The 12,786-nt window shown below is 45.3% G+C and overlaps 1 protein-coding gene across 2 annotated transcripts in view; it reads left to right on the forward strand.

Annotated features, from left to right (window-relative positions):
• Positions 1–12,469, forward strand: part of LOC126534308 (protein-cysteine N-palmitoyltransferase HHAT-like protein) — a 28,674-nt gene extending 16,205 nt beyond the window's left edge. Inside the window, exons 10-13 of one of the 2 annotated variants that reach the window (XR_008613273.2) lie at positions 1,648–1,849; positions 7,716–7,857; positions 8,489–8,620; positions 11,859–11,947. Coding sequence is in view for 1 of the 2 variants with exons in the window: in XM_050181584.3 (XP_050037541.1) it covers positions 1,648–1,849; positions 7,716–7,857; positions 11,859–11,962 (448 nt within the window). In the remaining variant the exon portion in view is untranslated. Of the gene's footprint in view, positions 1–1,647; positions 1,850–7,715; positions 7,858–8,488; positions 8,621–11,858 lie in introns of both variants that reach the window. The other variant, XM_050181584.3, reaches the window with a different exon arrangement.
• Positions 12,470–12,786: the final 317 nt, after the last annotated feature.

Below are 12,786 nucleotides of genomic sequence, written 5' to 3' on the forward strand. Positions count from 1 at the left end.
AGGACACAGGTGACTAATTGGAGTATTTCAATATGTGCTCTGTAGGGGACTGTCACAATTTATGTTCTTATTTCATACCTATCGTTTGGTATGTGGTATATGTATATGTCATATGATATGATATCGCATGGTATGATATGATGTCAGTTTTACAATAATGGCTGAGATTTTGAATAAATGAGCACCTAAAGCATTCCCTGCAATGTCTTTTGTAAAAAATTGCTTAATAAGAAATTTGGCAATTCTCGGTCAGAATTCAGGATAATGGCATGGCACGATAGGGGGTAAACGTGATACCACAATTTAGTCAACAGTATCTTTTACAGTGTCTTGGAGCAGGTAACGTTTACCCATGAGACATTGCTGTAGGCAGTGCGAGTGTTTCTTTTGTGAGACTTTTGCAACCTTTGCGAGGACTAAGTAAATGTACTATGTAAAATACTAATTATTGTAGTAGTAAACATAAGAACTACGTCATATGTTGCTTACAGACAAATATGCTCTTGCTTTGGAGTTATACAATTCAAGACTTGGTGCTTCTTTCTTATTTCCTTAAGAAGTTCTGATATTTGTTAACTTTCTTAAAATAATTATTTCAGCAAAAGTTTACTTCTAGTAACCGCCAGTGTATAGCTCTTTGTTCATGTAAATGACTCAGTTTCATAAAAAGCAGTGCAGTGGTTTTGTAGAGCATTTTGACATTGCATGTGTATCTTAATATGAAAATTAAAAGCTGGAGCTTACTCGTAAAGCCAGTGGCATGTATAGACCAGGATTTGCAGTGCTCGAAGGTGGCAGCCATCTTTTGCTCCCAGAGTTACAACTGGCAGAACAAACAGGCATGATAGCACTCGGCCCAGTAATCATACATGCATGCTGCCATTGTTAGTTCGTCATTTCTTTTGTTGTTGGCTGCCCCATCACCAACCTGCAGTCCATGTGTGGGATCGTGTTCATGTGGGCCGGTTTGCACATGGCTTACTAAGATAAAACAGCACAAAGATGCGACATAGATAAAACCACACAAAGTTACGACACTGAATGAAAAAAAAAAAAATGAGATGGTGACTAGCAACCATGGTTGCTAGCCTCCACTTTACTGTGTTATTTTTTTCATTCAGTGACATAACTTTGTGCTGTTCTATTTTAGTCATGGTTGCTAGTCACCACCTCGTTGTGTCGCATCGTTACAGTGATTTTGTTTTCAGTAAATCCTGTGCAGTCCATACGAATAAGTTGCAAATAGCATCTACATTAAGTGCTGTTGCTGCTCTAAACAAGTATGCAGAATAAAAATTTTGGTCTACGGTCGGAGGGTTGGCAGGTAGGAACTATGACCATTCGTTTTAAGACTTCTTTGTCATCCTCGATTTCTGTGCCCTCCCGCAAAACCTGGCTAACCTGTTAAAGCACTTCCAATATCTTTATGTAAAATCAAACAAAACTAAAGGCCACGTGTGCCCCAAAAAGAAAAAAAAAAACTGTACTGCATGTCCCAGCTCTAGACTTGGACATTTAGTACATCAATATAATTTGGCCATTGCACGAATAAATTAAAATTTTTCATCTGTGCCACTCTATCTGAAACTTTCATTCATGATGGTTTATACCTTGCACTTGTGAAGCCAGTGTATGCATGCTGCGCAGGTACATCTACCAGCCAGTCGTGGCTCGTGGGTGGACACCGCGACGCCGCATGCTGGGGGCAGCAGCCAGTTTTGCCTTTGTCTGCTCGTGGCACGGCATGGACCGGGCAGTGGTGGTGTGGTGCACCCTGAACTTTGTTGGAATCTCCACCGAGCTCCTGATGGAGGTCATCAGGAACAAAGACAGCTGGAAGAGGATCGAGGTAGCCTGCTCTTTGTACCATTTGATGCATCAGCATTACTAGGGTACTTCGTGCACTTTCCATGGGCCGAGTATCTGTTTAGCTACTATGTATGCTTTTATATTTGCACATAAGCATTTTCCCACCTACCTGCTTCACTCGGTAGTCCGTGGTCAAATGGGCAGTTCATTGGGCAGCTGTGCTGAGGAAAATGGGTTCAAAACCAACCGTCAGGCCAACTGGGGTCACTGAGAATGCTGCAGTGGGTACATACCGGCAGTGCGAGGTACTTGAGAACAGTATTCCTTATCACCATGGGCACCAGCAGGCTCATCATATCTATCTATAGTCAGATAAAACTTTAGAAAAAAGGGGGCGTTTACTCCTCCGAGGTGGAGGCACATGAGCACCCACCAATGGGTGCGCACTCTGAACTAACGTCATCAGCCAGACTATGGTAGCCACCGTAGCCAGACGGCCGGTGAGCCCACCGACAGAGAAGATGGCCGCCCGTGCTTCGAACTGGGCGAGGTCGCGTCAGCTGTATGCTTCAGCCCCTCGTCAGAGTGAATTCCAGAACTGTTTTTGATGGTCTATCACGCCGGAAATATTACTACGAGCTTATGATGCGGCATTTGTGCTGTGTGCGTTTATTGTGAGCCGTGATCCGGCGAAGGAAAATTGCAGCGAGCATCGCTGGCGCTGCATTACGCTTTGCCTGAAAACAGCATCCCGCGGCGACCGCTACGAACACACATCCTGCGTGTTTGTTCCATGTTCTTTTATTTCGCTCCCGAGTGATGTTACGACGAGAAAAGTTTTCCAAAGACTGGTGCTTACTGTTAGTGGCGGGTGTGTTATTCTTGTACTGTGTCGCTGCGTTTTTTGTCGGACGGGGTGAAGTGATGGAGCAAAACCATTCTCAGGAGAAATCAGAAAAGTGTGCGTGCATGAAACAAACCTACGAGTGTCTCAACAGAAAATATTTGCAGAAGAAGCCTTCAACGCAAGGATTTGTCGCCGTCAACTTAGCGTGAACGATCATTGTCAGCAGTGAGATAGCCGAGCGTCTAGCGACGGTGTTCGAGCGTTGTGTAGCACCGTCGATTGATTGCTGTCCACCAGTGCTCACTGCACGCGCAAGCTGTAGAATGCGTGCTGTGAAATTGTGAAAACACAAAACCAAAAGAATATAAATTTTATGCTATTTAAAACCAAGAGTGTTTATTTGAAACAATGAATGAAGCATTTTTGTACCTTCCTGCCTCGACCGTATTCTCGACCCAGGTTTGTAATGGTTGCGATAAATGCATTGTTTTATATAACTACTTTTTCAATAGCAACTGATTCATTTTAAGCTTAGAAAACGAGTAGTAGATACGCCGTGTACATGTAAACAAGCGCAAAACCATGCAGAGCTGCTCTTTCTACTTTTGTCACTTGCAGTGAAGCTAAAGAGCAGACGACGGGCAGCGTTGTAGAAGGCATGGGGTTATTTTTCTGTCGCTATCCGGCATGTGCTGTAGCACATGAGAGCTCTACTAAACCAGTCATCAAAATACAAAAGTCTTTATTTATACTGAGAATTACACGTTTCAGGAGCACGATTTTTCGAGCGGGACTATTTTAGTCGCAGAGGCAATCGGCCGTCGCGCTTCGGTCATCTGGGCTGGGCCTCCCCTTTTTTCTAAAGTTGTATCCGACTATAGGCATGCGGTTTCTTGTTGGTTAACCCCTTATCATTCATACTGCACAAGTTTTTCAAACATGGAAGCGTACATGTTGATGCAGGAAATGAAACGCTATGCAGACCTGGTCGCCCTGGCCGCACACCACAGAGACTTGGAAATTGCCACCTTTCTGAACGTAGCAAAGTCTTTCGTTTACAATGTGCGGACAGAACTGATGTGTTCTGGCGGTGACATGGCATCTGTGGGAAAGAGGAAAAAGCTCAGTCAGCGGTCAGATGTCGTCAGAACCGCTGATTTTCTCCGGTGGCTGCAAGTCATCGTGACTGACAACCAAGGGAAGTCGATGCAGCCCATTGCAAAGGAGCCCCAAGTCGCAGAGTCGACTGTCAGTCTCGCTGTGCATCAGGACCTGAGATACCATTCCTATGTCATGAGGAGGGGGCAATTCATGTCCGATAAAGCTCGGGAGAATCGTCTGCTCCGGTCTAAGTGCTTGCTAAGCAAGCTGAAGACACCCGAAGAGCCTGGAATGCTGGTTTTTTCTTTTTTTTTTTTTCAGATGGAAAGAACTTGACCAAGACCAAAAAGTTAACCGCCATAACGACAGATGGCGTTGCGCAAGCGCTGATGAGGTGCCTACAATGATGCACACAAAATTTCCATCGTCTATGATGGTGTTAGCCGTCGTCTGCAACGAGGGTAACGTCATGCCTTCACACTTTCTTGCAGTAGGACTCCGTGTTAATGCTGCCACGTGGATAGAGCCCTGGATAGAGACTGTTTCAAAAGGAAGACCTTATGTCTTTCCGCAAGATTCGGCTCCTGCCCGCACCACCTGCGTCATCCAGGAGTGGCTGGCCGACAACTTCTACGACCACGTCACTCCCAACTTGTGGCCTCCTAGTTCTTCAGATTTAAATCCACTCGACTACTATGTCTGGGGCATCGTTGAGAGAGAGGCCAACAAATAGCCACATAATACAAAGGACTTGCTGAAGGCCGCCATTGCTGACTCAATGGCCCACATCTCTAAGAACTACCTGATCCATGCATGCAGCTGTTTTCGAAGCCGAATTGAATTGGTTATTCCTGCGGATGGTGTACTTATTGTGCAGTTGTGGAAATAAACTTTAAAAGAAGTATTTCCCAAAGTTTGGCGAAAATGTTTTTGCTGGAGATATTCTTCTCTGCCTGAAGCCAACATTGTGTTCTCAAATACCTCACGCACCCGGTACGTGTCGCTCTTCAACGAACCTCTTTCACGTTGACATGCGTCACTGTAGATGCGGGACTGGGAAGCTACTGCTGTATGAAGGACTTCTTTGATACCAACTTGAGTCACTGGGTATGAAGCAGTAGGTGTGTGCCGCTGTTCAATGAAGGTCTTCGACGTAACTATGTATGTGCCGCCGGGAACGCGCTGCTCTACAATGATGAAAAAGATCCCTTAAATTTCTCCCGTGCTGAGTGAAATCGAGCCCACGTCACAAGGGTTCCTCGTGGACAGCAACTCCACGCTTTAGCAGGCGGCTAATTCAAGGAATGTCTTTAACACCGACGCTTTAACAGGCTGCACCATGAATCCAACGGCATGCGTCGCTCGTCGATTAACCTCTCGCCAACTTGGGTCAATGAGCATGTGCCGCTGTGTGCGGCTGTCGAGGGAACAATTCTCGGTTTTTTTGCAGGCACCGACGCACCGTGCTTCTCGTCTCGGAGGCACACATTGATTTCTCGGCAGCACCGCCAGATGATGCAGTGTGCTTAGAAAGAAGCACGAGAGTGGATCCCGGTTGCCGCACGATGATTTTCCCAGCATTCGCACGCACAAGCGCCATGCATTTCGGAGACCATGTGCAGGCTTCGCAGTGGCAGTGCTAGATGATTCTTAGGGAAGTGCAAAAGAGGGGTGCCACTGCAGTACACACCTCATACATAACTCATTTAGACGGTGGCAATACTGTCACGGGCATAAAACTATTTACACGGTGTATTTACAAGGCGTATATAAACAGCATTCAAGAATCCCGAGAGGCTGTTGCCACTTCGTCGTCTTCGCCGTCGACAACCTTGTTCTCTTTTCTCACCGTAACAATATGTTGTGTTGCTGTACTGACTCAATGCTAAAAGCGTTACTGTGAACATGCATCGTAAGTTGGGTTCTGTCAAATTTCTTTTTAACCCATACTCATTTATGTTTCCTTTTACCTTGTTATTTCTGCACCTTATCTACCTTAACGCTTCAGTAAAAAAATTAATAATTTCACCTAAGCTTTTCTGGGCTTCATTAACTGTTGGCTTTTAATGATTGTGACTAACAAAAATCGAGCCCTTCTTCTCATTCATTGCATAGCAAGAGTTAGGCCGGTTTGATGCCTTCGGTAGCATGCGAGGGTTTATTGACCAGCTGCCTGCTTCTAAAGTTTACGTACTACAGATGAACCACACTTGCACGTCTTGGTGAAGAATGCGAGAAAGAAACATACTGACCGGGAAAACGTACGATCCGCAGTCGCTAAAAAATTTGAAAGACTCAACCGTAGTTCACATCTACGTAATTCGACGCGTTGCGCGAATCATTGCAGCACGAGATGCTGACGCACGCTGAGCTGGTGGGCCGCGCTGTCATGCATGCATGATACACGCATTGTCATTTTTGCAGCTTCGACGAGCTTACATTTGCACTCCTCGAATTCAGCCTGGATCAGAAGCTTCTTTGAGCGAGGCACTATGGCAGGAAGTGTCGACGTGCCCACTTGACGTGAATCATAGTGCCAAAAACACCAAGGCGCATCGAGCTAGTGGTACATGAGCGACCAGAGGTGCACATTGTTGTTTTCTTATTGTGTTTCAACATTGTGTTTTATAGTGTTTTAACATGGCAACGGGAAACCGAAACGAAATTAAGCTGGTGAGCGACGCTGGAATACAGTGCTTATGATGCCACCAGAGCGAAACATGACGCTCTCTTCATGCCGCCTGCAGCAGGGAACAGTGACGCGTTTGGGTTATCATATATTAAAAGCATGCAGTGCGCTTCCAGTGGCACTACACCTTATGCGTTGTGAAAGAGATAGATGAAGATGCTTATGGCAATAGGATTGGTGGCAATAGCTGTGAATGTAGCATGCAACGACCCGGGAGGAGATTTTTGCTGGCACCAGTATAGGGAACTGTGTGTGTGCCAGTGTTTTCGCATAAGACGAGTGAGTGAGTGTTGCAGGGAAGCTGCTGCGGCGGGTAGCTACTGCTTCTCGATCGCACGCACCTCACACCTTTTCTTGTTTACGTGGGATGTAGCGACTGGAAAACATATCATATATGTTTGCAATTTGGCGATATATTGAACGCTAGCGCCTAAAAATGCTGTCTTCTGGGAACATATGAACCGGTAAAAAAAAGATGCATAACTGTATTGGGTCATTTTTTTTGTGTTGTCGATAACAAATGTTGGCACCGGGAAAGTGTATGTAACGGGATCGTGCCAACAAGGTTCTACTGTACTTGACGCCATTTGTCAAAAGGATGTTCCACGTCCGCTGACGTGGCTGTGAGTGGTGCGGGCTAACACTCCCCAGCTTAGATCTTATACGCATGCATAATTACCCAAGGATGCAGAAAAGCCTCCGCCGTAGCTCAATTGGTAGAGCAATGCATGTCTAATGTAGACGCCGTCGAATCGACTCCCAGCAGTCTGTTTTCTCCACAACTAAGTCATTCTTGGCACAAAACAAATGCTGAAAAATGTATAGGAGTTCCCTTTTTTTTTAATTGCAATAAGGGCATGCCTTAAGGCATAATGTCTTGTGTGTATTATGTGTGTGCTGTAAGGCCTGTGTTGTTTGTGAATTCAAGCATCATATTGTGGTATCTGTTACCCTGTATCCAGTGATCGTAGCTGGTCTTCTGTAATGTATCATCTAAGCTGGAGTTATTGCTTGCCTTTAGTGGCCTTTTAAGTTCGGCACATTCTCTGTAGCTCATTTCACCATCTGCTGGGGATTTACCAAAAGCTGGCCCCGTGGCAGAAAACATTTCAGGAGCTGAGTTGATCGATAACCAGTTCAAAGGCGTTTGTAACTGGTGTTGTGGCCAAAGGCGTCGCAGATATGTTACGAAGTGTAATTGTTGGCCTACCTACCTGTGGTTGCGTGAAGAGAGTGAGTTGATTGCATTGATGGTTTGTATCTTTTCAGGAAATCTTCTTCAATAAAATGTGGTTGCGATTCCTCAGGGCTGTCGTCTCCGCACCGCATTTTCTTTTCTCCATGTTCTCCTGTATGTTCTTCCTTAGCAATGTGGACATCGGGCTGATCTTCCTGAGGAGGATAATATGTGGTGAGAGTTTTCTTCCAACAACTGCCCATTTCCCTTTGCTTTCCTTTGTAATCACAGACACCACATCGTGAAGCATTCCAGCGTACTAGTGGGGCACGAGGTCGATGACGATGCCGTGTGCTGCTGTATCACCAGCCATACTTGTGCACATTGCAGTGGTAACACATTGCCTGTTGCCATTGTAACTTTCTGAAAGCCACACCAGAGTACACTGTCCCTATGTTCTGGATGTCTCGACGATGGCCAAGATGAGAGTATCAGGTCAGGCAAGAATGCGTACAGGAATAGTGGACTGGGCCATTGGTCCAATCTGTGCCGTAGCCTTCTTTATACACCCCTTGTGTTCGCTTTTCCTTGTTGACATGCACCTTGATTGATTGATGGTTTGATTTGATGGATGGATGGATTGATTGGATTAGATGGATTGGATGAATGAATGAATGGATGGACGGGCGGGCAGGTGGGTGGGCGGGCGGACGGTCAGGTTTTAACATCCCAAAGCAACACTGAGGCTATGAAAGTCACCATAGTGAAGCGCTCCAGATTAATTTTGACCATCTGGGGTTTCTTTAAAGTGCACCTAAATTCAAACGCACGAGTGCTTTTGCATTCCACCTCTAATGAAATGCAGGAACCAAACCCTCGACTTCGTGCTCAGCTGCGCAATGCCAGAGTCACTGAGATGCGCCTTTCTTCTGCGGTTGCGTCAGTATTCCTGCCAGGACTCTGCAAGGTTGGCTTTCCAACACGGCTTGCCCGTCTGGTAAATAATGCGAGGCAAACTCACACTGGCAATTTCGTGCACAGATATGCATGAAAACAAAAAAGGAACATGTAGCTTATGCAACCTTACAAGAGCATTTTTGGGTTAAGTGTTGCATTTTTCACTGTGTCTCCAACCCCCTGTAACTTTTTCCTATGTTTACAATAAGCCTACACTGCAAAAATAAATACTTTTAGCTAAGTGACTGTGACTGTTGTTCAGAAAGTGTTAAATGAGTTCAATGGGCAGCAGCATTGGCATTGTATAATATGATGGATTAACGGCACTGGTTTGCGTCGATTTTTCATTTGGGACCTTATTAAACTGTATGTAACAGAATCATGCACGGTTGTGCAAATAATAATTTTTTAGATTAATTCAAATAAAAATTAAAGTGTGAGTAGCTAACCTAATCAGATCAATTATAGAATACTTTTGGAATGGTTTTTGAATAACAAACAATATTATTCACCATTAAAAAACCATGTTCGCATCCAAATATTCACAACATTGAAAGGTTTTCTCATTATGCTGCCAATTATGAAGAATGCTGCCATTATGAAACATGGGCCCCTCTCCAAGGTGCCTTACAAATTTTGGCTATAGTACTCCAGAAATTGTAAGGCACTGTCTGGGGAGTGTCTCGCCTCAAAAATAATTTTCAAATTGGTTGATTATTAGGTTAGATAAGAGAAATTGAAATGTAGCATTGGCCTGCTGCCAGGAGGTGAGTTTCACTGTCAACTCGGACACTCTTTCTCTCTGCCTCGACTAACGTCCTTCTTCCCTATCCTTCCGATACGGTAACCCGCCATGGTTGCTTAGTGGTTTTGGCGTGATTGATAAGCAGGAGGCCGCAGGACGAAATTTTTTTCCCGTGCCGTAGCTGAGGGGCCATCTTGCGTTGGCGTCGCGAGCTCCACCTTCCTACTATTTTCTGCCTCTTTTTTTCTGCACAGTGCAATCCCAGTGGCAGTATTCACATCTGGGTCACCAAACTGTGGGGGTTGACAGCGATACATGGGCTGCCACGTTTCTTTAAGAATCCCTCTGAGCCAAGAGTGGCTGAAGGACACAGCAGCTAAGCCTCGGAGGCTTGAATATTCTCGGCTCACGCTCTTGCCATTGTCATCTTTTGAGGCTGGACACACTACTGCAGACGGCAGCGCTACGACAATGCATTCTGCCTTAGACGACTTGCTGGGGTCATGTGCCAGTGCATTCTGCATTGGACAATTTGCCAGGGTCACATGACACGATTGGCAACCACGTTGGAGGCAGTGCGTCTCACATAGAGGCATTGTGCCTGCAACCTCGACTCCTTGGCTGGAAGCAGGGCTCCCTCGAGAGGAAAGGCACGTGGGCTCCTGCTTAAAGGAACACTAAAGTGAAAAATAATTTCTTCTGCATCAGTAAATTACCGTTCTACGACACCAAAAGTACCACTCTTACAACGATAAGACGTTTGGTAAGCCAGAAAAGCGCAAGAACGAAATACGGGTGGCGACGCCTACTAAAGTTCCCGCACCTGGGGGCTGTGACGTCTTAGATTTCGATGGCATCTTCTAGGGCCTACTAATTATATATAGCGGTACAGATTGACTACATTGTGTTCTAAAGGAACCAAATGTTAAGCATGCCAAGTTTCTGGAACCTTTATTCAGCCAACGCGGCCCAAATGCGAAAACATACTTTGGAATCTCTGACGTCACGCTGACGTACTGGCGCTGGGGTTTCGGAGCGAAATTCAAATACTGATACCTGGACCTTCATTTTCTCATCCAATAATCAAACTATTTTTTTGAAATGACTGCCTGCAGGGTTCTCAAACAATGCTTCATTAGTCTAAACTGATTTATTGTTTCACTTTAGCTGTTTACGTGCTGTGCAGCCATGCGATACTTTGCGCACACAATGGCCACTGTGCGATCTCTGTGCTGAACCTATCTGTTAGCGATGCTCACACCTGGTGAGGGGCCCTTTAAAAGCACAACTGGAACATTAGGAACACATACTAATCAGCTTGTCTGCTCACTTGGGGCTTTTTGAGCCATACATGGGTGTGCTATGTCAGTAGGAAGTGCTAAAATGCACTCTTAACGTTAGGCGCATACGATTTCTACAGCTATACCGCTGGTGCATTTGCCCTCAAATTTTGCACTGAGGCGGCAATTCATAGTGGATCCAGTTTAACAGCATGTTTGGGTGCAGTAATTGCCTGTCCAATATAAATCAGAAATATGCATCACCTCCAGTAATGCCAAGTAAGAAATTTAGAATTTTCTGAAACAGAACAGGGGCCGTCAGTGTTGAGGTGAAGTCATAGGCTGCAGGCAAAACATGGCACGTGCCTTGTTTCACTGTTACAATGACGTGGTGTCGCTGTTCTGTTTCCGCAGATTCTACATTTTTTGCATGGGATCTTCCGACTTCCGACTCAGTATTGACAAATCATACTTCTGGCTCAATAATGACAAAACAGGTGCATGTTGCACTTAGATGGGCTGTTAAAATGTGGCCACTACGAAATACCACCCCTCTGCAAAAGTTAAAGGGCCCCAAACTACTCCGAGCTAAAAAAAATGTGTTACATAGTCGCACCTATGCATCAGTCTACAATGAACGTGCAGCAGCAAGTATCTTTTGAAATGATGCTGTAATAGCAAGGTTGCAGACATTTTATAAAGGACTGCGCAGCCACCCTGGTTTCTCTCGCGTTAGCTGCCCTGCCCATTGGCACTCTACCCTCCTCACCGCACATTCTTCCACGCATTGAAACAAAAGCTACGGGCTGTGTCAATACGCCAGAAGAAGGGCTCTTCTATCATTCAGCCAAATCGCCCCCTGTGCAAAGCTGACTGTATGGTAGCTTCATAAGAGGTTCATTGGCGCACGTTGGTCGAGCCCCTTCCATTCTCGGAACATGCAACCAACTCTCATAATGTCAGCGCTGTCATGCCTCACAGAACGAGCAATCAAGAGATTTTTACCTTGGTGACGTCATGCACAGCACCCTGCAGGTGTCGTGACATGCCGGAGGGACAGGAAAAGCCCGGAGAGTAGCACGGGAGGATTTTTCTTTAAATTTGTGGCCTCTCTGTGACATGTAACAATGCTATGCTTACAAAAGATTACTCCTTTGGCTAACCGGAGGAGTCAAGTGTACCTGGTGCCATATTTACGGAATGTTTGTGCTTATCAGTAAGCGTACCTTAGACATGCTTGTTTTCTCTTTCAGGCTACCCAGTTCCCTTGGTGCCAACACTGCTTGTCATGTACTGCGGTTGTCACGTCTCAATTGACATCATGGACTGGGAGATGAAGAGAAAGAAGTCCCCTTAGCAGTTGCTCATATTTTTCAAGGTAACTTAACCGCACTCGGCTTGGGCTTGCCATAATGACATACCTGCCTAGGTAGTGGAACCTGGAAAAGCAAATTGGACAGGTCACAATGGTCAATGTCTTCTATTCACGTGAATGGAAGAAACGTAAGTGAGAAAGTCAGTGTATTCAAAATGCACTGGTTGTGTCAAGTGCTCTAGATACCTGGTTCACTGGTCAAACTTTCCCAGTGCAGCTTGCAGCGTAAGAAAGAAGAAAAAGAAATAGAAAAAAATATGGTTTACCCTAGATATTGAATTACTGCAGGTGATGTCCGACTGCCGATATATTGTGTCCTATCATTGTTTTGTATTGTATTGCTCTCATTTAGATTCAGGTTACATGTTTACATACATTTAACTTATTCTTTTTTTTATACATAATGTTGGCACTTCTGTTTACACATTTGTACTGCCTACTGCTGGCCTCTCTTCAGCCACTCACACAATAAAATGTTTTACTGCTTTTTGTGATGTGTCTTTATTGCCGTTGGGTTGGGAATCGCAGTCAAGTTCATTTGAAAATTGCGTAGTATCATGTCACAATTCTACTCCGTTCTACTCCAGGCAACCGCACCCGCCCACCCAAGCTGCTGTATCTTCAAAGCCATTTGCAAAGGGTACAGAGTCCGCGCTGTGTTTTTCGCGGCATGCTTTGCATTGATGAGAGCGGCTGCACGAAGGTCAATTCACTCACTGCTGCTGCCGCGTTTCCTCACTGCAGCGTTTTGATGAGTTTCCGTGGTCTTCGAGTGAGATGTGTTCATGTTGGCTTGTGCGCGCGTG

The sequence above is a fragment of the Dermacentor andersoni genome, chromosome 7, assembly GCF_023375885.2.
Source record: "Dermacentor andersoni chromosome 7, qqDerAnde1_hic_scaffold, whole genome shotgun sequence".
Classification (NCBI taxonomy): Eukaryota; Metazoa; Arthropoda; class Arachnida; order Ixodida; family Ixodidae; genus Dermacentor; species Dermacentor andersoni.